This window comes from Coniophora puteana (assembly GCF_000271625.1).
Source record: "Coniophora puteana RWD-64-598 SS2 unplaced genomic scaffold CONPUscaffold_8, whole genome shotgun sequence".
Taxonomy (NCBI): domain Eukaryota; kingdom Fungi; phylum Basidiomycota; class Agaricomycetes; order Boletales; family Coniophoraceae; genus Coniophora; species Coniophora puteana.
In genome coordinates, this window is record NW_006913060.1 from 302,806 (window position 1) to 326,654 (window position 23,849).

At 52.2% G+C, this 23,849-nt stretch overlaps 8 protein-coding genes across 8 annotated transcripts; 7 read left to right on the top strand and 1 right to left on the bottom strand.

The window, feature by feature from the left end:
• The first annotated feature begins 321 nt into the window (after positions 1-321).
• On the top strand, positions 322-2,625 carry CONPUDRAFT_137870 (cytochrome P450). The gene is made up of 13 exons (XM_007771743.1): positions 322-434; positions 493-613; positions 666-816; positions 869-955; positions 1,007-1,121; positions 1,175-1,344; positions 1,393-1,576; positions 1,622-1,658; positions 1,711-1,823; positions 1,879-1,945; positions 1,994-2,122; positions 2,197-2,301; positions 2,362-2,625. Exons 1-13 carry the CDS (start codon positions 354-356, stop codon positions 2,556-2,558), a joined length of 1,557 nt encoding a protein of 518 aa, XP_007769933.1. The 5' UTR covers positions 322-353; the 3' UTR covers positions 2,559-2,625.
• Positions 2,626-2,785: 160 nt separating this feature from the next.
• On the top strand, positions 2,786-4,546 carry CONPUDRAFT_125865 (uncharacterized protein; the record flags this gene model as incomplete). The annotated part of the gene is made up of 3 exons (XM_007771744.1): positions 2,786-2,977; positions 3,031-3,729; positions 3,782-4,546. 3 exons carry the CDS (start codon positions 2,786-2,788, stop codon positions 4,337-4,339), a joined length of 1,449 nt encoding a protein of 482 aa, XP_007769934.1. The 3' UTR covers positions 4,340-4,546.
• A 448-nt stretch (positions 4,547-4,994) lies between these two features.
• Positions 4,995-6,909, top strand: CONPUDRAFT_82934 (uncharacterized protein). The gene is made up of 11 exons (XM_007771745.1): positions 4,995-5,148; positions 5,203-5,235; positions 5,290-5,309; positions 5,368-5,382; positions 5,435-5,473; positions 5,529-5,625; positions 5,872-5,931; positions 5,989-6,129; positions 6,181-6,451; positions 6,504-6,552; positions 6,604-6,909. Exons 1-11 carry the CDS (start codon positions 5,076-5,078, stop codon positions 6,826-6,828), a joined length of 1,023 nt encoding a protein of 340 aa, XP_007769935.1. The 5' UTR covers positions 4,995-5,075; the 3' UTR covers positions 6,829-6,909.
• A 921-nt stretch (positions 6,910-7,830) lies between these two features.
• CONPUDRAFT_137873 (alcohol oxidase) lies at positions 7,831-10,217 on the top strand. Its single transcript, XM_007771746.1, has 7 exons — positions 7,831-7,939; positions 7,994-8,398; positions 8,446-8,497; positions 8,551-8,907; positions 8,966-9,044; positions 9,108-9,371; positions 9,429-10,217. The coding sequence occupies exons 1-7, from the start codon at positions 7,870-7,872 to the stop codon at positions 10,146-10,148; spliced, it is 1,947 nt and encodes a 648-aa protein (XP_007769936.1). The 5' UTR covers positions 7,831-7,869; the 3' UTR covers positions 10,149-10,217.
• A 521-nt stretch (positions 10,218-10,738) lies between these two features.
• CONPUDRAFT_144799 (uncharacterized protein) lies at positions 10,739-11,521 on the top strand. Its single transcript, XM_007771747.1, has 5 exons — positions 10,739-10,813; positions 10,871-10,936; positions 11,000-11,073; positions 11,122-11,213; positions 11,271-11,521. Exons 1-5 carry the CDS (start codon positions 10,766-10,768, stop codon positions 11,309-11,311), a joined length of 321 nt encoding a protein of 106 aa, XP_007769937.1. The 5' UTR covers positions 10,739-10,765; the 3' UTR covers positions 11,312-11,521.
• Positions 11,522-13,032: 1,511 nt separating this feature from the next.
• CONPUDRAFT_144800 (uncharacterized protein) lies at positions 13,033-14,704 on the top strand (the record flags this gene model as incomplete). The annotated part of the gene is made up of 14 exons (XM_007771748.1): positions 13,033-13,207; positions 13,263-13,295; positions 13,349-13,368; positions 13,420-13,434; positions 13,496-13,534; positions 13,604-13,646; positions 13,702-13,734; positions 13,835-13,867; positions 13,924-13,950; positions 14,005-14,043; positions 14,100-14,192; positions 14,258-14,318; positions 14,374-14,520; positions 14,573-14,704. Coding segments are annotated over exons 1-14 (858 nt in total), but the record flags the coding sequence as incomplete, so codon positions are not given.
• A 1,232-nt stretch (positions 14,705-15,936) lies between these two features.
• CONPUDRAFT_58566 (uncharacterized protein) lies at positions 15,937-16,454 on the top strand (the record flags this gene model as incomplete). Its single annotated transcript, XM_007771575.1, has 4 exons — positions 15,937-15,984; positions 16,049-16,114; positions 16,184-16,257; positions 16,340-16,454. The coding sequence occupies 4 exons, from the start codon at positions 15,937-15,939 to the stop codon at positions 16,452-16,454; spliced, it is 303 nt and encodes a 100-aa protein (XP_007769765.1).
• Positions 16,455-18,766: 2,312 nt separating this feature from the next.
• CONPUDRAFT_125876 (uncharacterized protein) lies at positions 18,767-23,577 on the bottom strand (the record flags this gene model as incomplete). Its single annotated transcript, XM_007771749.1, has 3 exons — positions 18,767-22,846; positions 22,962-23,221; positions 23,335-23,577. 3 exons carry the CDS (start codon positions 23,575-23,577, stop codon positions 21,304-21,306), a joined length of 2,046 nt encoding a protein of 681 aa, XP_007769939.1. The 3' UTR covers positions 18,767-21,303.
• Between the last annotated feature and the right edge of the window lie 272 nt (positions 23,578-23,849).

A 23,849-nucleotide genomic window follows, 5' to 3' on the forward strand; every position in this document is an offset into this window, starting at 1 on the left:
GCCACGGCGTCTATCGTTATCCTTTAGGCTCGAATGGGCCAAGTTTTATCTCCAGCTTCCGGGCGTATCGCAAGCGGTGATAGGCATCTGGAATGAACACCGCCCTCGGTGCATGCCGTTACGGAAGGTAAAAGTTTCTGTATGGACTAAATCGGGAGCCCCACCAAGGTGGTGGACGCACAGACACACCGCAAGATCAAGTCCTTGATGGTTCTGCACAGATCCGTGATCTTGGCGAGGGTGGGTAAGTTTATTCATTGACGTAATCTATTACCTGTATTCTTGAAGGTCATTCCCTCTTAGAAACTTCAAGCTCCTGAACGCACGCCTGCGAACACAATAGCTGAAGCCATATGTCTTCCTCGACTGTCTTGTACGCGCTTCTCAGCGTGTTCTTGGTCTCGCGATACGTCAAGTACCGGAATGGCTGCAAGGTCAGTCGCTCTTCCAGAGAACAATGTTGCTCCTGCCGAAGCTGAGGATGCGACGTAGTCTGTTGCAGGAATACCCATCATGACAGTCCCCTGCGCACCTTTCTCCCTCTTGGGGTCGCTCCTTCCGACGTCTCGTTTCAACCCGGGCATGTGTTTCCAATGGGAATGGAGGAACTGGAGTGAGCACCTTGCATCGATATACTAGGGCGATTTGCTGACATCTACCTTCAGTATACGAACGATATGGCTCTGAGACTGTCGCAATCGTACCCTTCCTGTTCGGCCGACCCATCATCTACACGTCTTCTTTGGAAGTCAGCCGCGAAGTTCTCGATACCAAGAATCCGTTCTTGAAGGCTGAGGACGCTACTCAGGCAGTCTTGTTCGTCCATACTTGTCCGTGTAAACCTGATAGGCTAATGCACGCTTTGTAGGCAATACGGCCACAACATCTTCACATCTAATGGTGATGAGTGGAAGCGTCATCGACGAATCCTGGGGCCCGCTTTTACAACCGAAACGTGAGCACCCATTCTCGTTGTCGTGATCCTCGCTGACTCATAACATCACAGTTATAATATGGTTTGGGAAGAAACGTCATCACTGTATCACGAAATGTGCTCGGAGGAGGGCTGGGATGCTAAGAACACTGTCGACCTCCCAGCAGTCAAGGTTTTTACCGACAAGGTGCGTGGACTATTGACCCCCATCCTGGCATATCACTCATGCAGCTGTTGTAGTTCTCATTGATCATTCTGTCGCGGTGTGCCTTCGGAGTGCCACTAGGATGGAAGCAAGAGAAGCCCAAAGAAGGGGAGATGGCATTCGGAGACGCGCTTTTGCATGTGATGGACTCGTGCATCGCGAGGCTTATCACTCCGCGCTGGATGTATTGGCTTCCTGTACCTCAGTAAGCCCATCTTCGCTGTCTGCGGTGCTCGTTTCTGACGTAAACAAGGTTACACCAGATCGAGAAGGCTCATAGGACTTTGAGCGACGTCATGCACAAGCTCATCCGCGAACAGCGCCAGGCGTTCTCAGCTGAAAAAGACGGAGAAGGTTCGAAGCGACGAGACGTGGTCAGCCTTATGGTACGCGCTAGGGAGCAGGAAGGGAAGTTCACTATGTCAGACGATGAGCTGGTGAGTTACCGTCTTCTCGTGTGGATCGCTTGCTAACGTACACAGGTTGGCAACACTTTCTTCCTTCTATTCGCTGGACATGGTGAGCTTCCCGCTTGTCTTTGGGGCATCCAAACCTCTGACTTGCGAGATAGAAACGATGGCGCATATATGGAACTCGACATTGGGGTTCCTCGCCTTGTACGAAGACATACAGGTAGACATGTACAAGGAAATCCAGGCTGCTGCTCCGGACGACACGCCGATTGTACGTTGTTAGAGTCTCAAGATACATCCAAGCCCTTCTGACAAGTAGTATACAGACGTTTTCCATGGCCTCTCAGCTGGATAAGGTCCTTGCTTGCTTCATCGAAACTGGGCGACTCTTCTGTAAGTCGCAAAATTCTATTTCTCGCCCCAGTCATTGATTGTTCGCAGCGCCCGGATTTGTGCTTGTTCGTGACACGACAGATAACATCGTGCTTCCCCACTTTGAGCGCAGCGGTGCGAGGAGCCAGGTGGGCCTGGGCCCAGACGTTCGGGTTGCGGTTGATGTTGTTGGACTCCGTGAGTACTGTCCTGAAACGAAGCATGATCATCATCATAGGATCGTTGTTCAACTGGTGCTGATGATTTCACAGATCATAACCCACGACACTTCTCTGAGCCGGAAGAGTACCGCCCGTCGCGCTGGTACGGCGTCTCTGAGAGCGACGTGTCTATTTTCTCCGTCGGACCGCGAGCCTGTGAGCGTTTCTGTTTTCGTGTTTCATCAAAGGAAGGTTTGTTCTGATGCTTGCATTCAGGCACTGGACGCAGATTCGCCCTGACGGAAGCGTGCTGCTTCTTGGCTCATCTGCTTCGCGATTGGCGCGTGGAAATCATAGCCAGGCCCGGTGAGAGCAAGACGGAGTGGAGGCAGCGCGTTATGCGGGCACACACGACGATGACGATGGGCGTAGGGGATGTGCCTGTGAGGCTCATCAGGCGCGAGAGGCTGTGAGGTTCTGATCTGACACTGGTGTATTTATTTATTGCTTATATCTGTGCCTCCAATACGAAAACCGTTTGTCACATGTAATTATTTGAGGTTTGAGTGCGAGGGAGCATGAAAACGTGCCAAGCTGGGCGGATGGCCAAACGTGCCGAGGTCGCGCATAAGGCTAAATATAGAAAACGTGGACCTATCCACCTCGTCAACAGCCATTAGCTTCCTTGACGTCGTCTACGATGACGGTGCCGTCACCCTATGCCCTGCTCCCACTCACCATCTTTGATGATGCTTGGAGTCCGACTAACTTTGCAACCGGATGGCTAGTGGAAGGAATCATAGACGAGAACAAGCTCCGCACTGCACTCAATGCTCTTACTCTCAAATGGAGGCTTCTCTCTGGAAGATTGGAGAAAGTGAATGGTGATACGGTACGTCACTCGAGCCTGCCCGTTTAGATATGTTACTTAAACGACGGTTACAGTACACAAAGTGGCTTCTGAGAGTCCCTCTGGGAGACTTACCGCCCGACTACGCCACGTTTTCTCTGACTTCGCGCGTCTCTGAAGTACCGCTATCACGTTATGTCACCCTTCCCCTCCCTCCAGTCTCCCCTTTCCCTCCAGGCGACGTCTTCATACATTCGACTATGCCACACGACAGCGAAGGTTGGGCAGCGCAGAAGGCTCCTCTCACCTTCTGGCACCTCACGTATTTCCATTCACGCGATAGTTCGGACTCAAGCCCATCCTATACCTGTATTGGCTTCACTTGGCCACATGGCATCTTCGACGGCGTGGGCGCGTCGCTTGTTCTTCGGGCTCTTGATGACGAGCTACATGGCAGAGATTGGACAGTGCCATTCACTCTGTCGGAAGGATACAACGAAAACCCGCTGCAGCGCGTGCTCGATGACTCGAGCACACAGTCAGGTGCCGAGATCGCAAAGTACAAGGGCATGTGTGCGGTTCCGTGGTGGATTGCCATCTTCGGTCTGCTCTGGTGCGCTTGGGAGACGTGGTGGCTCAAAGCGCAGTATCGACTTATTGTCGTTCCAAGAAATGTCTACCAGCGTCTCGCGGACGATGTTCGCGTACAGCTCCAGGAGAGATATGGGTCAACGCTTGAAGTTGATCCGTCCAAGATCACATCGAGTGATGTGCTGACGGCATTTTTGTTTAAGGTGAGCTATCATTCGATCGTGTCAACGCTTTCATTGATGAATGATGTTCAAGGCTCTGTACGGGGTAGGCGCTCGTCCTGATTTGAAGATCAACTGCACGTACTTCATAGAGTTCCGCAAGCAAATCTCCACCGATGCCTTTGATTTCGCGAAGTTTCCGCACAACAGCTTTGTACCACTATCACACCCAATCACGACGGTTTCGTCGCTCCGCGAAACCTCACTGGCAGACCTTGCTTACACGTTTGCCCGGTCACGGCTATCTTTCGACTCCACGCAGGTCTTCTCTGCTTATCACTTTCTCCGCGATCTGTCAACGAAGAAAGGGTTCTTGTTCAATCCCGCGCATCCTGATGTGGACGAAGCTCTGATGGTCTCCAACGTCTCGGCTCAGCGTATTGTTGAGTTCGACTGGACATCACTCGGTGCCGGGCGCACTGTTTCTAGCTATCGCATCAACTCGTCTCGTCTTCCTGTACGGTTCTCCCGGTTGCTCTCGTTGGCGGGAAGACTTGCGGATGGGAGTGCGCTGATTGATGGAGTTCTCACAGAGAGATCGTGGGATCATGTACAGCGCGAGTTCGAGCAACTGATCACCGATTATTCGTAGATATCTTCGCTCACCTATTGCCAGATACGAATGAGGTTTCCCATATACTAAATAGCTCCTTACGTTGAGTCGACAGCGTGTTTCAAGTGTAACACTACGCACATACTGTACTTTGCCCCCACGCATCTGCCCTCGCGTGCACCTTGTGCTCAAAAGAGGCAGCACGATTAACAGTTAGGTAAGAGTTGAAGTAGACGCGAACGGCTTCCCAGTGTCCTGGCAAGGTGATATCTCATCAAATCCCGAGTAGGAACAGACCGCATGTAACACGTACGGGCCACACATGCCAGAAGTAAATAGCTGCGATTGTACGGCCATATCGAGGTCCCAATCACCTCGTCTCTATCCGGTATACGGCTCTGAACCCACCGCCCATTATTCCCTCGTGGGCGCTGCTGCAGTGCATGTTTGAAAGTACGAACGTTATGAAGCTCTTAGTGTTCAAGTCATGGATAAAGACTGATCTCATTGTCGTGGGTTGTCAATGGGTTGTGTTATTAAACCGCGCCTCCTGTATTTCTCTGCATCGCCTCGCCTGTGGAGCTCTGATCGAAGGCCCGGCCGATGCGCGCGGGGAACGGGGGTTCGGCGTCTCTCCCGCCAGCTATATCTACCGTAAGCGTGCCGTATTGCGCCAAGGACTGACGCATTAATTCTCCCAGAGTCTGACACTTTCTGGTTTCATCCCGCTCGAGCTTTTACTGGGGCACATGAAGATCGAATTTCACGACTAATCATGTCAAATGTCTCGAGCGTTCCGGAGGCGTGGCCGTTTATCCAGCTTGACCTTGATACCGCTTACACCAAAGGTGAGTTCTTGAAGTATCATGGACACGGAACCGCTCAAATCGTGCAACGCTCAGTTGCTATGACGGCTCTTGTAATTTATGATTACCGTAAGCGTTTTCTTTTGCTGCTTCCAACTGACGCTGCTACTCTCGATAATATAGTTCTCCATCTGGATAATGAAGTGCGTGAATATCAATCATTCACTTCTCCGTTTCTTATTGTACGCTGGTGATACGTAGTCAAGCTACATCTGGGTAAGTGTGCCATTTGCTCTAGACATTCTTCAGGACTGATTGTTTTTGATAGCAAACAAACTTTTCCTTCGTAACTGGACTCTACATTATGGTAAGTTTCTCACTTTGTAACACCAAACACGTTTTTCTGAGAGCAGAATATTAAGCTCCGTTATGTTGGCATCGCTTATGCAGTGTACGAGCATTCTATCATTCGGTTACTAACCCTTGCTGAGAACTTTACTACAGAATCTCTGTTCGTGAGTCACGAATATGCTCTGACATACATTGATATTGATTTAGTACAGTGGCGATATTGGCATTATCTGATTTGGTAAGCAAATGTAGATTTCGCGGCTTTTTGAGGCGAAGTTTCTCACTTGCATTATAGCAGTATGTTTCATTGATTATTCTCCACTGACGGAGACGATGTCTAATCTCTGTATCACAGATGTAAGACTACATGGACAATCTATCCGTATCAATGCTCCTGATTCCGATGATTTTCAGGCCACATTCTATTCGTTTGCTCCGAGACCATGCAAGTGTTAATATTACTTGCGTTGCACTGTGCGTTACTCTTTCGTAGCCGTCTCAGCTCCTGATTATTGAATCCGCTTTGTATAGCCTTGATGATAATGCGCCTGCATGCAATGTACCAACGATCAATGAAGGTTTTGGTATTCCTGATCGGTTGCTTCATCGTCGAGATGGGCATCTTTTTTTCGGCAACGGTTTTTCAGCTTCTACCATCCAGTGGTATTGTCGGTAATAGAAGTCGCTCTTTTTGTCCCATGCAGTGTCTGAACTTCTGCGCAGAGATAAAGCTTATCCTCTCCAACAACAGTTTCTGCAGTTTCAGCTCTGTAAATATGGAACGTCTACCGATCGTGGACCGGCTCAACTCTGCTAACGTGGGATCAATACTCGCAGTAGAAGTAATCATGGTACTACTGTCTCTGTACCAGTTTACCCGGCACATCCAGGATTCTATCCAAGGACGGCAGGGCCTATCACGAAAAGCGTTGACACGAAGTGCAGGGAGCTTTTTCTCAATCCTTGTCAAGGACAATGTCTTGTACTTTTTACTGTGTGTGCTTTCTACTTTCTGCTGTGCGGAGCTCTATCTGATGATCTGAAAGTGCGCTATCCACCACCAGCGTCACACTGAAGATGAACAACATACCACGAGTCAGCCGTGAATCGATTCTTGTGAAAATTGCGCACTTATCTATTTTTCAGACTACAAGCGCCTTTCTTACGGTTCTGGATAGCGTCCTTGAGGCACTAACACTGACTATCATTGGACCTCATATGATCCTCAGCGTACGTCATGCTGCCCGTAGTGACCACGTAGTATCAGGGTCGGCTTTTAGAAGTATCAATCACGAGACTAGGGAAGTCGAGATGGCCACCATACGATTCGGGTCATTTGATGGTCAGACAGATTCGACTTATGATATTTAGCTCTCATCTCAGCAGCGATGAGTTTCACTGTCCGTGTATGTAGCATGATACAGAAGAAAATCAACAACATCGTAGACGTTTGGCAAGTGTGCTTTGATCTAATCAATTGTGTAGTCAATCAACACGCGATACTTGGGGCTCGTTGAAGTTTCAACCGTCTTCTCACATTAATAACTCCTTCGTTGTAACCCGTCAATTCTGGAGAACGTCTTCTGCTCGTCAGTACGTAGCACAGCTTGTATCCGCCCCGGCAAACGCCAGTGTAGCCCGGTATGTATCAAGGCCGTGTCAGCCCTCGAACTTAGTATCTAATTTGCCGGAGGCTGTGGCCTGGCGGACTTAAACCAGGGTCTCCGTGAATAAGGGACAATGTGGTCAAATAAACAGCGGCACAATCCTACACTGGCAGTGCAAACGAAACGCCCATTAGCCCCTATTCTGTTTGTGGCGGTCCGCAAGGTACCGAGGGTTGCCGACGCGACTTATTTCTCCCGCGTTTCTCCGAGATCTATAATTTGAACACAGCAATGCGCCGTCTTATCGTCATCACAACAACCGTCCTAGACCTGTGTTTGGGGTATCTTCTACGGAACCATCCACATGTGAACCAACAGAATCCGGCTCTGTTGGCAGCAAACCCTCAAATAATGAACGTCGTTGACATCAGACTCCGAGATCACCCAAAGGTATCAAGTCAAAATCGTCTTCAACCTTATACACTTACAGATACTGACATGGCAGGTCTTGCCGCCTTCTTTACATAGCATTCAGCGCATTTAGTTTCTGCCCTTGATGATGTTCACATTGGGTCAGATCTGAAGATCTGAATACACGCACAGATCTGATAGACTGGGGCCTATACTTGGGCGCTGTGAGGCGCTGTGCGTGTCCTCATGCTCGGCTCAGCGATCAGCGAGCTGGCTCCGTGATCGCAGGGCAGGTATGTGGCGCGGCCAAACCGCTTTCAGTCTCATAAGATACTCAGTCTTCGGCGCAGGTCTGTGCAAGTACCCGAGAGGACAGAACATCGTCTGGCATTCAATGTTCTCTTCAAGGTTCCCAGAAACACCGCTACGAAGCGTCCTTCCATCCTATGACTACATTGTTGTTGGTGAGATTTACATTTGCGCGTGTTTAAAAACGGACTTACATACTAGCGGAGCAGGTGGTGGAACAGCAGGATGCGTCCTTGCCAACCGTCTTACTCAAGATCCTGACGTTACCGTCCTTCTAATCGAGCGTGGAGGAGTACAGAACAACTTCATTTCTCGAGTACCACTCCTTTCTTCCCACTTCGCCTCGGATGGGTCGCGCTCGCATGTAGTGCCGTCTGCGCCGCAGAAACATCTCAATGGACGCCAACTCGACGTCGTCTCCGGAAAGTCTCTGGGAGGTGCATCCAAGATCAACGCGATGATGTACACCCGTGGCCTGCCAGCGGAGTACGATTCATGGGAGGCAATGGGGAATGAGGGCTGGGGATATCGGGACGTTCTGCCGTACTTTATCAAGACGGAGAATTACCTTGATGGCGCAGCTGAGGGCAAGTCACCGTGGCATGGAACTAAGGGTACGCCGTCACATACTTGTACGTAACGTGTGCTGATGCCTCCCTAGGAGAGTGGCCAGTCCAGTCTCATCCACGCAGGCACTGGAAGCATACAGATGAGTGAGTTAACTATCTTTCCGCGTGTTATCAGCCAGCTGAGTGGTCTTCTGAAGAATCATCAAGGCGTGCAGCAGTATGGGTGTCCCATACGTTGACGACCTCAATGCCCCCGATGCCCCACCTCATGGGTGCACCAAGATGTACTACACTTTTGACAAGTGGGGTCAACGCAGCTCGACGCTTACCGCTTTCTTGCCATCCACGATTGCGCGGGAACGTCGCGATCGCCTTCACATCTGCACAAATACGGTCGTCAGACGAGTGGAGATCAGCAAGTCTGGCAGTGGCTTGTCAGCGGAAGGGGTATGGATAGCAAGCTCGACGGGAGAGGGGGCGCGTTTGGTGAAAGCGCGTCGCGAAGTCGTACTCAGCGCTGGTGCAGTGTTCTCGCCGCATCTGCTCATGCTCAGGTAAGCCAATCCTGTCTAAGCTCGTTCCGATTGTTCATGTACAGTATCCTTCAAACAGTGGAATTGGCCCGGCTGAGCACTTGAAGGAGCAAAACATCATCGTACACAAGGACCTGCCCGCCGTCGGCGGAAACCTGGTGAGTGAACTCCATCAGACCAGAATTCACCCATAACCGACAATGATCAATACGTCATTCTAGCAAGATCACATTAGCGTACCTATTCAGTTCCGCATTCCTCTATACGACTCCCTGGCTATGCTGGTTGTGCGCCCTTGGATCGCGATCAAGCTATTCTTCCTCTTTATCTTCTTCGGCACCGGCCTACTCCTGTCACCAGTTCTCGAGCTTCCTATCTTCCTCCAGTCCCGCTTGCTGAATGGCAAGTACGAGACCGCCGTGACCGGATCAGACGACTTGGACAACTCGCAAGCAAAGAACCTGCCGGATATCGAAATCATGCCAGTGAGTCTGCTCTCTATCACCACCGACGAAAGCCAGCGAATTAAACTGTGAGAATAGGTATCTTGGGCAGACGTGACCAAACATCGACAAGGGGGATTATCGCTCTTCAGCATCCCTCTCCGGCCAACCTCCCGAGGAACCGTACGCTTGACAAGTTCAGACCCCCTCGACGCGCCTCTCGTGGATCTCAACACTCTCGCCACGCAGCAAGATCGAGCGACTCTACGGACCGCAATCCGGTATTCGTTTGCGTTGAAGGCACGCATGGCCGCGCACGGGTACCCCATCTTCAACTCGCAAGTCCCAGAACGCGAGGAGAGCGCGAGCGACGATGACTTAGACGCGTGGGCAAAGACCGAGATGATCAGCGCATCGCACTACACCTCGACGTGCCGCATGGCGCCCGAGGATTCCCGAGACATTCCCGCCGGGGGAGAGGGTGGGGGCATCCCAGGTGGGGTTGTCGATGCGCGCTTGCGCGTGCATGGCGTTAAGGGGTTGCGCGTTGCGGATGCGAGTGTGATGCCTCACATCTTGAGCACGCATCTCGTCGCAACGACGGTGGCGATTGCGGAGAAGTGCGCGGATATGGTGAAGGAGGACTGGTGCACCGAGCTTGATGCAGGTGAGATAGAAAAAGAAACGTTCGCTGCGGGCAGCCAGACGGGCGCGGAGGATGGAAGACGGCTTCGAAGTCGTATATCACTACCTGTCAAAAGCTTCAAGGCAGCCTCGATGCTTATGAACGGCGTGGTTTCCGGTTCTAATGACCTGTAACAAGTTATAGTGTATGTATGTGTTATATAATATTGGTAGTTATTCGTGTATTTATTCGTTTGCAACGGCTTGGGTGTCTATCGACTTGGAGAATGTTGGCGATGTACTACACGCCACACTACCTCTGCTATGCTTATCCTCACGAGCTGAAGGATAGAACAGCGCTAACTCTGGCCCTCAGATAGATTCCTGCCACATATAAGCCAACAAAAACCGCGAAGGGTTTATGAAGATACAATAACAAGCTCCTATCAACACCTTGCCACTCTACTATGGAGGAGCGACCCTACAGACACTGCCTGAGCCACATACACTCCATCAGATCTGTCAAAACTTGCTGATCGCTGGTACTCATCAAATTACGATAGCACCAATATCACGAATGTAGCAATGTTTCAAATCCTCATCCTGTGCAAATAATGGACGCGAATGGGTTAGTTTCTGAGCTCGTGATGCGCGATGAGTGTGACCGAGATAAGCCCCGCACTATACCATTACCCCACACATATCGGGCGCCACGGTCGAGTCTAGATTGCTATAAGAAGCCCTTCAAATGGGTGGGTTGACCGCCACTATCATTTTCAACCCAATTGACGACCAGCCATCTTTATTTCACCATGGGTTTCTTCAGCGAAGACTCCGACCAGGCTCAGGCTCATGACCAGGTTCGTTCACTTGAAAAAGAAGATATGTACCGCACCGACTAACTCAGGGTCACTCAGGTCACCAACGCCCCCCACAAGTCCGAGCTTTCTCACCAGCTGATCGCAGCTGCCGCGTCCTATGAGGTATGTGAAAGACATTAATACCTTCCCATAGCACCATAATCTAAACGTACTTGAAATCGCTAGGCTGCCAAGGCATATGAGAAGCACGTTGCAAAAAACGGGAAACCCGACTCGCATGCTGAGGCAAAACAGATCTTGTACGTCAGACGACTAAACATCCCTCTAGTTTAACTTAATATTATCAGCGCTGGTCTCACCGGTGCTTTCCTCGATCGCCTTGTCGAGACCAAGGGCATGGACTATATTGATGCCCACCGCAACAAGATCAAGGACGAGGGTATGTCTTCGTAGCCCTCCTCACGCTTATTATTCACTGGACCCTGCCGTAATCTAGCGCATGAGCAAGCTGAACCCCAGCTCACTGGTGAAAACTAAGTCATGTCAGCGTTGTTTAAGGCGAATGTAAACATAGGAAACAAGTATCTGTATCATCTGTACCATCTATGCCGAGATCCCCTCCTTCTGTGTCTGGGCCAGTCTAGGCCAGCCTCGGGTCCTGTAACGTTTCAGGCTGTCTTAGACATACGAGCCAAATGAGCGATGGTTTTTTGCTTTCGTGAGATAGAAAATCGACTATAGATGCACCCACCGCTGTATCATCGCCAAGCTTACGCACGAGCTTGAGCTCGGTTGTTAACAACGAGCTACTAGTAATTGTGTCAAAAGAAGGTCATGGCGACTTTCATTCCACAGAGAAAATCCCTCAGAGAGTGCTTTTTCCCGCTGGGAAGGGCATCAGAGCGCGAAGGTGATGGGGTGAACCTTGTAAAGTGTATTTCCCGAGACGGGGCGCAAACTCCTCTATGCCAAAAGAGGAAGCCTTCATAAACAAACATATCAGATACCTGTGGAACCATTTAGAAGCACCGTGGAAACAAAGGCTTTGTGCGTCGATAACCATGTCACCTGCACATATGGCTCGAGCTGAGCCTACATGTAGTAGGGACTAGGGTCGGACCGAGCCTCGAGGAAGGTAGTTTAGGGCCGGCATGGCCAGTGTAGGCAGTACATAGCGTGCTTGCACATGTTCGTAGCTACTCGTCCCTACTATACGAGGTTACTCGTCGTCGTCGTCTCCGGCGTCCCCATGTAATGGGGTAAAGTGAGGTCTGAGGGCCTATCATTTACCTCGTGCGAAATTCAAGATGCGGAGACGCCACAATGAGCTGGCACATCACTTCGTGGAAAGCGCTTCATTAGTTAAGGTTACTGTATGTTCAAGATGAGCTTTGGGCTCAGGAAGCTTGCTTGTGATATTTTAGATCTCAGACGCCGCGATGTTAACCGCCCAATCAGCACACCAGGATATAGTCGAGATAGTAAAAGTAGGTTACCAGTGCAATTGTATGTTTTCTGATGCACAAGGCGAGCCATTCGCTGCCCTGTGCTGAAACAGATCAACTTGTCTCCATCTTTGGGGAGCCACTTGTCAAGCATCCCTTATAAAAGGTAGGCTCGAGAAAATGATAGCTGAGTTCATTCACATTGCCGTAATCAGGCGACTGGATCAATATTGAAACATTCAACATCAGATTCCCGTTTGTGATTTTCAGGGCTATTATCCTATAATCGGGTCGCCCAGGGGCCTCTGTAATGACATCAATCACCGCCCTTTTGTAGGATATCTCCCCTAACCTACGTCCGCCGGACACAGGCATCTCGCCCAGGAACGATCTATAACACCGCGCTCATCAACATCCTCCACATTGACTGATGCACCTATTTTTATACTGGAACAGCTCCTCGCCAAACCCGGGCTGTCCCCGCCAGGTTCTGATTTTGTCGTCGCATCATAGCCCACCCATGTGAAAGATATACATATCTATGGGAGAATACCATTTGATGCAAACGAATCTCGATGCGTCTGTGATATCCGTGATGAACGGCTTACCAATGTGACTCTAAAGCTCTGGTCACGTCCGGGACTCCAGATATAAAAAGACCTGTGTGATGTACACTTGGGGCTGTAAAGCTCCATCTCAGGCTTGCCCTTGACATACATGAAAATAATGAGCCTTGATATATTGCGCTATAAATGCCGTGAGGGAACACCCAGTATTTCAGCTTTCAGTCGCCAAACTGTGAGTCTACTTAGAGACCTCCCTCTGAACATCTCCCTCCTCTTTATGGCTACGCATCCCCCCTTCGGCCTCGCCACCATCTTCAATGACTCTGCCTCGTCCCTGGTCGCTACATTGGACACGAATGAGTCGGAAATCAATTTACTCATTGGAGTAGTAGGCAAGGTAATATTTGGTCGACGTCTTACAGGTTAGCTATATTCATTTTTGCATACCGAACCGCTCGACGGACTGGACCCCTGCAGTTGCATCCACGTTTTTGTATGCATGGCACCTACGTGAGCTCTCTCACGGCTCTAGCACATGATAAAGCATGCCATAATTCTTATAGTTACCACGTTGTCGGATGAAGTGAAGAATTACTATTCTTAAGCGTGTCTCACACTTACCATCTAAAAACAGGTAGATTTGGTATGGGTAAGCTCATTGTTCCATGATATGACCCCTGAGCTATCCTTGCTAAGTTGATTTTCTGCAGAGCGCAGCATTTAGACTCCCCAAGTTCTTGTTCCTCTTTGTGTGTATATTGATCCTGCGTGATTCTCCCCGTGACCATGACAATCTAACCTTTGCCACCACCTCATAGAATCGCTACTTCGCACTTCTGGGATGCGTGGTCTTGTCATACTGTAGGTATTTGTCTTTCGAGAGTTCAAGTGCTAGAACTCAGTTTGAACTAAACAGTTTCTGTCAATACTACTCAGACACGTTTACTGTGGGAATAATCTTTCCATTAACTTAGTACTCACGCTAATACAGCAACAGATGTTGGTGATAAGCCCTTCTAAAATCATTTATAAGGCTCACAAGGCATTAGGCCATGCTTGGAATATATCGTCAACCATAACCGGTGAGGGCGCCGGCGTTATTAACATTGTTGTCAGCTTAGCTCACCTGCTTTCCTAGTATTCTTGCTTTGGCTGAATGCTGAGAGTAAATGAAGATCTAATCTACTTTATCTGCCGCGCTGATAGCTCTTTGGGCCAGTGATTTTACTTCTTCACGTATTTGCGATATACGGATTTAGTGCGTGATAATGATACTCCTTCCTCCGTGGTCTTATTGACAAAGACCGGCCTCAGATAAAGTAATCACATGGCCAACTGGGTCATTGTTTCTCATGGTGGCCTTATTTGCGTTCAGCGTAAATACGGCGAACATTGCGCTCATTCAAAGTAAGCGAAGAATTCAATGCTCATCTATTCAGCTTGTCATAACACCTTCTCGACACCACCGTTAGTTGACCCTCCCGAGCTCGGCCTTTGCATAGACACAAACTTGACTATTAACAACTATGCCTCGTACGTATAAGTTCTGAATTCCCGACAATTATATCTAATCCAATAACTGGCACAGTATCTCGATCCTGGTTTTGGATGTGATCATTATTGGGCTCATAGCTTACAAGACGATTAAATACAACATGAACTCTATCAACGCGCACTGGAGTGGGGCTAATCTTTTAAAGTTGGTTTCTCAAAGGGCGTTGACGTGTTACGTTAGGTATGGTTCCACGAATCCTTGATGTTGTGCATCATCTTATCTGTATGAGAAGTATACTTGTTTCACAGGTGCTATTGTTGGTCCTATCAGTGGCGGATGCCAATCCCGATGCAAACATCATTGGGGAGTGCATAATGATCTCTATCTTTCCGATGGCCATCAATCATCTGGTGCTGAGCCTGAGCAAGGCTAACAAACGTCAAGTCAACGGGGGCACAAGTGTGTCCGCTATCGAGACATATGTCCAATACGGCTATGTGAGTGTCTTTGAACTCTCTCATAACTGTTTGCCAACGAACCCGAGCAGCCGTCAGTATTTACTGAAGCTGGGTATCGAGAAAACGATATAAGAAATACTGTTCAAATGTATACTACTGGTCATGATTTATCGCTAGAGTACTAGCGATACTGATGTCGCGCATCATCACGATTTCTGGCTTTCAAGTCTGCGAGATGGCCGTATGTAGAGCTGGCAAATCTGTAGTTAGCTAACATGAAGTCACTGAAACACATGGTCCTGTATAATACATGTAGTCGTAATGGACTCAGCAGCCGGGACATACAAGGCAAAGATAGGGAAAAATATCGATAAACAGCATCGAAACCTGGTCAACATCAGTGCCAGGTGGACGGGTAGGACTGGCGTGAAGCCGGTCCTACGGTTAGATAGCTTTGATCCCTTAATGTTTCAGGCGGGATCTAGCTCACCGTCCATTGGCTCCGTAAGACCCGCAAGTGCTTTATCGTGACAAAGCACCAACATCACATAGATGAGATGGAATGCGCGGCATGCTGATAGTGCTCACTGATGGAAAGGCAAACGTCAATTCAAGTATAAAGATCGTTGTTGATAACGAGCACTCGCCTTGCGGAATACTACGCTAGCGTCGGTACGCCCACAAACCCTGCGCCAGACGTGATTTGAATAGTTGTCCCATCCCTAGTAGTCCACGCCACAAACTGCTTGCGAGCGCGGTGTTAGAATATGTTCCATGCTTGAGGGGATATAGCGGTCAAGGTACTGCTGGAGACTACGTCGATGCGCCCCGTCGCATGCAGGGCACAGTCAAATTGGGTGTTTCCGAGAGCGCTGCACACCTTGAACATAACTGTGGCAACGCAAACCTTGTGATTGCGGCAGTGCCCACGCGGAACAAGTTCCGATGACATCATACTGAAACCCCTTTCCTGTCTGACTCTGGTGCTGCAAATGCCTTTGGGAATCAAATGGGCGATGAGTATTCCATTCCAGAGAGAGAGAGATGACGATGAGGGCCCTCTGCTTCATCGCCAAGCTCAAGCTCGGGTGTCGCCGATCTGCTGCGCAACCGTATAAGAACCCCCTTTGAAGTGCAAGATGTAAACCAACAACCTTTGATCCCTAAATCGTCCATTCCTCTACATTTTTAAATTACCATGGGTTTCTTCAGCCACGACTCCGAGCAAGCTCAGGCTTACGACCAGGTGCGAGGTGGATCGCCGACTGAAGCCGTCCTAGATGCTGACCGGCGGTACTCGTCCCACGCAGGTCGTCAACGCCCCGCACAAGGCGGCCCTCTCCCATGAGCTGATCGCTGCCGCCGCTTCCTACGAGGTAAGGCCTGTCACTGGCGTCGGTCCATCCACGCCTGAGAGTACGACATCTCACCCGTGTTATTCCCAGGCCGCGAAGGCATATGAGAAGCACGTCGCTGAGAACGGTCAGCCCCCCTCGCATGCCAAAGCCAAGGAGCTCTTGTACGTCGTCTCGCTGCTTACCCCTATCATGGTTCCCGCCCCGAGGCACTCACTTAAAGGCCTGCGTACTGCCCGTTGACAGTGCTGGATTTGCGGGCGCGTTCCTCGACCGCCTGGTCGAAACCAAGGGTATGGATTACGTCGGTGCCCACCGGGACAAGATCCAGAACCAGGGTGAGTCTGGATATTGCTGGTGATTGGCTGAGGTTTGCGCCGTGCTGACGTTTGTTGTCTTGAAGCCCAGGGCCATGCCCAGAACCAGCTGTCTAGTGGATATTAAGCGCGTTGCGCAAGTGAGATCGACTGGATAATCAAGTGTACAATCGTGGTGGGGTAACGTATAGCGCTTTTCTGTATCGAATATTAGCCTCTGTATAAGCAGCCACTGCATGAAAGTTTTTGAGGACAACGAACCTTCCTGTCAACTCGCCATCGAGTACATATCCTCTCGCGGAATAATATAAGAAAAGTGTTGCTGCAGCGCTCGTTGTGCGTGAAGCTACTATAAAGTTATAGTATGCTCGCCTGAAGTTCTCTCAGACGATCAGAGAATGAAGGCATTGCTCTCGGCCTGATCCGACAAGGCCGAGTGCTAGCTGATGCCCAGGTGTCCGTGTGGACGCATAAGTTGACACTGCCCTCCGTGGCGTGCTACTGGTGCAGTGGTGTCCTGAGAATGGACTAATCGAGCTTCAAGGCGACGCGCGACTAACGTGTCTAGGTGTCAGCATTAGCAGGGCTCTCCATGGTAGAGAGGCCTCCACATGGTGAGGCCCTCACCCCGTTACCTGGAGAGCACGTTTGCTACACTATACTGCACGCTTGAGGCGTGCGTTTCATAGAGCGTTTCCTTCGGGTGCTACCGTTCTTCCCCGGACCAGGGAATGCAAGGTTTGATGCGTCCGCAACCCAGCGCTATTCTTGTCGCCAGCTCCCCCGCGTCCACGTCTCTGTTCCCCGTTTGCTGCTAGCTGCCGCCCGTGCGTTTTCGTAGAGTGCGGGCGATGCGGTCACGTTTCATGATTATCAAGGGATGACTGAGATGCTGTATTGGTGTGACATTGCACCTACTTAGCGAGCTGGAAAGCGAAGGCGGTGTTGCTTGAGCGGTGAGTTTGTTGGTGGTGGGTCACCAGAACAAAAGATGCCGTGCCTGGCGTTGTAGCGAGAAGATAAGGTGAAGAACAAGGACGACCGAGGATACAGAAACGTTTTGACTTCAAGAATAGCGCAATATGCATGGACCGTTGCTAGCTTGAGACTGGGTCATGGCTAATTAACAAAAGGAAAGGTGATGCTGCGGGCAAGCCGACGGTGGATGTCAGGCAAGATTACAGAGTCGCGCCGAGCACGAGGCACACTTGAGCGGAATGGCCCAATGGGAAATGGACGGGTACAGCCCCAGGGAAACAAGAAGGTTCATCTGACGAGGCCAAGTTTGTAGCCATACCTACCGCCCTTTCTTCACTTGTGATATCTCTCGCCAATACGCCCTCGTCCTTCAACCCGAAGGTCGTCCTCTCCAGCGTCGAGCGTTGGAATCATCGTGTCGGCAAAGACGTCCCCTGGTTGGGAGTTTAGCCGGAAGTGTCATTCTGTCATCAAGTCTCGGCCCCACGCGCGCGTCGTCTCGCCTGTCAATTTGGTCATTGCCTCCAACCGTTCTTGTTCAACCCCTCCTAGCTCTTCCGCCATGTCCTCTTTCTCTCCTTTCATGACCACGACCCGCACGACACCACTTACGACGATGAAGACGACTGAAGGCTGGCCCTGGAGAGCTGCTGCGCTGCTGCTGGCGTTATCATCCGCCGCGCTATGCGCCTCTGCAAGACCGCTTAATGAAAACTTGGCCATTTCCGAACCGAACCACGATGTCAGCCCCCACGACTTCTCTTCTCCCGATGCCCCCGACCTCGCAAAACGCAACTCAATACTGGAGACGATCGCCAAACGTGACAGCGGCAGTTCGAGCGGGAGCATGACACCACAGACATGGGTGAGTCGAATTCACATGTGCATATATGCGCTTTTTTTGTTAATCCCAATGCGCCTAGATACCAATCCTTGTGCTAGGGCTGGTGTTTGGCATCTTTGCTATCATTGCCTGCTCGAGGCGCAACTTCAGACGGTCTCTGGGTAACAATGCGGCTGCTCAGCTAGGGACAGACCCGGATATCGCTGCTGCAAGGAACCCAGGCACTGGGCAGGCAAATGGCCAAGGCACCCAGCAAAGGCGACGCAGGCCGAGGCGCACGCCCAGTCAGATATCGACCAAGAGTCTGCCGGCGTACATGAAGGAGCCGGGCGAGCAGGAGCTCGTTATCATCAGGTTCGCATATCTCCTCCTGTTGCGCCTTCATCCATCGTTCGCATGCACAGGCGGTGCTGATATGATCCTTCGTTTCTACCCTTCTATCTATCTTGAACGTGATTGTGCACTTTCCGTCTTGCTCTCTTCCCGTGCCCCGCGTCTCGCCATTCGCTCATCACATTTCTAAATATAGAGGACCGATGGATATGGACGACGAAGACGACGAGGTGGACGTGACAGACGAGGCTATGGCGCTGCACCGCGTCGAGACACACGCGACGGCCGATACGCTGCCCATGGCGTCGACGACGCACCTCCTTCGCACGATCCCAACCAATGAAAGCGTGGAAAGCACGACGGACAGCTCTGCGGCGTCGCACGAAACTGCCTCTTCTCTGCAGCCCGGCGACCGACCGCGCGGACATCAGGCGAATCTGTCGGCGGACACGGCCGATCCGCGCGGGGACGCGCCGTCGTACATGGAGGCGATGTCGTCGGACAATTTGAACCAGTTCTCGTCTGTCAACCTGAATGACGAAGAGCCGCAGCGACGCATCTCGGTCTCGCGTGCGCTTCAACAAGCGGCGGTATCCGGCCGTGGCTCTACTGCTGACCATGCGGACGCGACAGTGCGCGATCGCCGCTCGCGCGGCTCGGGGCTCCTTAGCCGTCTGAACCCGTTCTCGAACGCCGCTGCTGTCCCGCGATCAGATCAGAATCCCATCCCCTCCGACCTCGAGGCCAATGTCATCACTCCTGCTGCTGGACACAACAACAACCTCTCCGTCGACCGTGGGCACTCGCGCAACCTCTCGAACGCGACCACCGCCACGACCTCATCTTTATCGCATGACCCCCACCCACGACCCTCCGGCCAACACCGCCGGGGCCACTCGCGCGGCCTCTCACAGGCCCTGCGCACGCTGCGCCACCCCGCGTCCAACTCGAGCATATCCGCGCTCTCGCACTCGCACGCGGCGCAGATGACGTCGCCCTCCATGATCTCGCTCAACTCGATCTCGGCCCCGCTCACGCACACGGCGCGGCGGAGCGAGTTTTATGCGCCGAAGGGCGGGCTGTTGACGGCCGAGCAGGTGAAGCTGATTACGAGCCGGGAGGCGCTGGATAAGTTTGGGGTGCCGTATGGGCCTGATGCGGTTGCGTATTCGGCGAGTCGGGTGAATGTCGTGCCGCCGCCGCCATTTGAGGGGGAGGAGGATGAGGAGCGCGCGGGTGGGGAGGGGCAGGAGGCAGGAGAGAATGGGGAGACAGTGGTGGTCGAGAGCCCGGTGCAGGAGCCAGTTGAGGTTGCAGCTTCGAGCTCGCAGCAGCAGGAAGAGTCGGGCGCTGATTCAGACCTCGCGTTCGGTCCGCCAATTCTTCCTCCCTTTGCACCACTGTCACCTGTCGAGAGCGTGCGTGTCGCCGAGGGCATGTCACCTTCAAATTCGAACCCGACCTCGCCCGTGCAGCGGAATAGCTCCGTCCGCTCGATGGTGACCCGGCTTAATAGCATCAGCGACGACAGCGCTGACCCTGTCGCGCGTCGGATGTCGACCATGTCGACGAACTCGATCGCCAAGTCGCTCGCTCATGCGCCGTCGCACCGCTCGACTGCGTCCATCGCCGCTTCCGACATCACCTCCCCTTCCCGGCGGGCGACTATCATTGCTCCCTCGCCTGCTTCGCCGTCCCGACGGACTACCATCATCGCTTCGTCCCCTTCTCCTGTAGCTGAGACCTCGAGCCCCTCGCGCCGGACCACCATCATTGGCCGTCCTGCATCATCCTCCCCTCCTGCAATCGCCCCGCCCCCATCCGCACATGTACCTGGACCCACGCCTTCATACGTTAACACGAACTTCCCCGAACGCAACTCATCCATCACCTCGACGCGCTCCGCGTTCCCGCAGCGCACGACAGAGCCCGCTCGTCCACTGTCGACACGGTCCGTCAGGACCGTGGCTCACAACGGCTTGCCAAGTCCGCTCGAGTTCGGGGCGTTAAAGACGGGCAATGTCAGTGCCAACGCCAACGCCAACGCGAGCACCCGCCGGAACCCGGATTTCGAGCCCCAGATGAGGGCGGCGTCGCGCGCGAGCACGGCCAACTCGGTCAGCTCGTTTGCGACGGCGGAGCAGAGCTTCCACGGCCACGGTCATGGTCATCACGGAGGATATAACACAGCCGAGAGCGAGGACGATAGTGGCGAGGATACGGAGTATGACGATGCGGATCCGGGGACGCCGCTCACTGCGCGGTCGGGCACGCCTACGTCTGTGCGGCGGCGGTAGCGCTCGGCTCCAGATCTCGACTCGAGTTAAGCTAGACTGCCCACCCCCCTTTTCGGCTTCGTTGTGTTCATTCTTCTCATCGTGCTTGATATACTTGTTTTCACTCCACGCACGGACGGACAGACGGACATATCATTCATCGTATACTCTACATCACCTTTTTTGCCACGTTTTTGTAGTCACCCACCCGCCCATTGTACGTGTATGTGCCTCTGACGCGTAAGCTCGTCGCGCTGCACAAGGACTTTATTCGAGTATCAGTGTCCAGCTTATCTTGTTCTTCTGTTTTCTGTGCTGCTTGTTGAAGGTCCTACGTATACATTTGATCCTTTGCTTGTTGCTACCTCTAGAATTGCACATAGCATTCTTTCTTGTACACATGGGTATACACATCGAATGGTACTCGATAACCTAACTATCCTCCCGCCTCTCCCCCGTGCATCACGCTTCTACGTCGACTTCACCGTTGAAGTCACCCGCATCCGACCGCATCCCCTCTGCGAGACTGCGCGGGTCCGCAATCCAGATCGCAGCGTCTGCAGCGCTCGTCGAGCCATCCAGCGGCCCGCGAGCGGGCGGCTCGCTATGGTAGCTGAACCACGAGTCTCCCGTCGCGCGGCGCACCTCGCGGAGGACCGTGCGCACGCTCGAGCGGTTCGTCGTCAGCGTCGTCCAGCCGCGCGCCGCGCCCCAGAGGAGGCTCTGCACGGTGTGCACGGTCAGCCGCGGGCAGGAGCGCAGGACGGCTGCTGCAGGTATTTCTCCTGGTTCTTCTTGGGCGTTGTCGGTGTTGACGGCTGGTGGAGCTGCGTCCTCCGAGTATGGAGGGGAGGACGCTGAGGGGAGTGGAGGATCGGTAGAGCCGAGGGCGAGGACTTCGTCGGGTGCAAGGAGAGTGCGGCATGTGTTTTCGAGGGCGCGAAAGAATGGTGGTGGGGTCTGTGCACTGTCGTCTGCTGAGTTCACTTCAGGAGGGAGCGCACTCGGGAAGAACCGAATGGGCAAGATAGGCAGTAACCCTTGCGCATATCGCGAAGTAGCCCAGTACTGCTTCATGAGCTCGTCGTCGACGGGCACACCTGTATCCCCTTCATCACCTACGTTGCTCGAGGGCGGAAAAAGCGCTGCAGCACGCAGTCTCTCCCGCAACCCGCCGATTTTACCGACGATCTGAAGACACCTCCGGCGTGCCTCCCAGGTCATCCAGAACTCAACACTGTCAAGGCCGGGATAGATACTGGAAAGCCGCTCCTGCACATCTTGCAAGAGCCCACGGTAAATCTCTTGGACTGCCTGTGCTGCGAGGGCGCGGGAGTGGATAGTCGTGTCATCGCCGTTCCAACGTTGCTGCGAAGACTCATCGTTCACTAAGCTATCAGTGCTATGGGTGGGGTCACTGGTAGTGCTGAGTTGTTGGAGACGTTTGATTTTCCAGTCGCGATACCGCTGGGACGGGACATAACGCTCTTGTGCTTCTTCTTCCGTAGATGGCACGGGGGAGTGGGTGATGTCGGAGATGAGCGCAATGACAAAGGAAAGGTCGAGGTTGATGCAACGCGTAGGCCGAGGAGTGACTTCGCGTGTCATAGAAGAAGCTACCGGCTCGGAATGCGGTGCCAACGAAGAGTCATCGGGGCCTGATCCCTCGCCGAGTAACACATTGATACCCATCTCTTGCAATGTCTCAATGGTTTTCCCTATTCGTGGATCCGTAGCTTCACCGCTGCCTGGCGCGGGCTCGGGGCTGAGTCGCGTGAGGCGGAGAGTCACCCTAGGTGTTCCACCAGTCCCAGGCACGGGGTTATCCTGGGCAGCTGCAAGGAGAGCACGAGCCATCTTAAGCACGGAGTTGTCGAGGGCTGGAGGGCGAAGTCCGTTGGCGCGATGGACCGAGTTACGTGGCTCATCGTCGCTCTCCGACTCCGAGCTGGTGAGATAGGAATCCTGTTCGCGGAACTCGACTAGGATGCGTGCATTCTTGATACTTATAAGGACGATATATTCGCGGTATGAGACCAGAGTGGATGGAAGTTAGGGAGTGAACAGACAGCATCACGATGTCAGCAAGGGAGAGGCAGAGAGATATAAGCGAGACTGACGTGTTGACCCGTATCCACTCCTTGCCACTGTCGGCGACGATGTCTACCTTCACTCCAGTCCATGTTCCGCGTTGCTTCCTCCTCTCAGCCCTGGAAGACTTGTTGTTCTTATCATCTTGATGAGGATCGCTAGGAAAGAAGTTCTTATACACAGATTGCACAACGGGACGTGCTGTGAGTAGCTCGTTCCACACGGCAATAAGATAGGGTGCGTTGGTTGATAGTGGAGGCTGATGCCGTGCGTCTTCCCCCGCAAGGAACTACTAGAGTAAAAAAAACAGCAGAATCAGGGTGAGTCAGCCTAAGTAGACTCTAGATCATCCGATATGCTGTCGGATTGGCTGAAGAGAAGGTGAAGAGAGCGACGACATACTTTGGTCAAGACATCCAGATCTCTCTTGACTTCTTCACGCAGGAATCTCAGTCCTGGAACTCCCTCCTTTGTCGTCGATTGGCCTTGGTTTGTGGATTCTTGATCAGTAGTTGAGTCGATGACAGGAGGTTCGGCGTGGATGGGCTGGTAGGACGCCAGAGCGGTGTGAATGTGCTTTAGACGCGCATGTACAGTGTGCAGGTCGGGGTGACTACTAGATGGGTTCGCAGACACCAACGCCATTGGATTGTGCTGAAGATGTATCCTGAACGGTGGATGGGTGCAAGACACTTATACAATACAGTACTAGTCAAAGAGGAAATCGTGCAAAGCTCGCTTGCAAGAAATGACGGACTTTCCCCTCCGACAGGGGCTTTCGAGTCACGACGACAACGCGAGGAGTTGACTGGGCCTGCATTCTCGTCGGAGTCAATGAGCTTCTGATCCTTGACTCATTGGCATTAACCTTGGGCTAAGCTATTGAAGGTATCGTCAAGATGGATAAACCCCTTTAT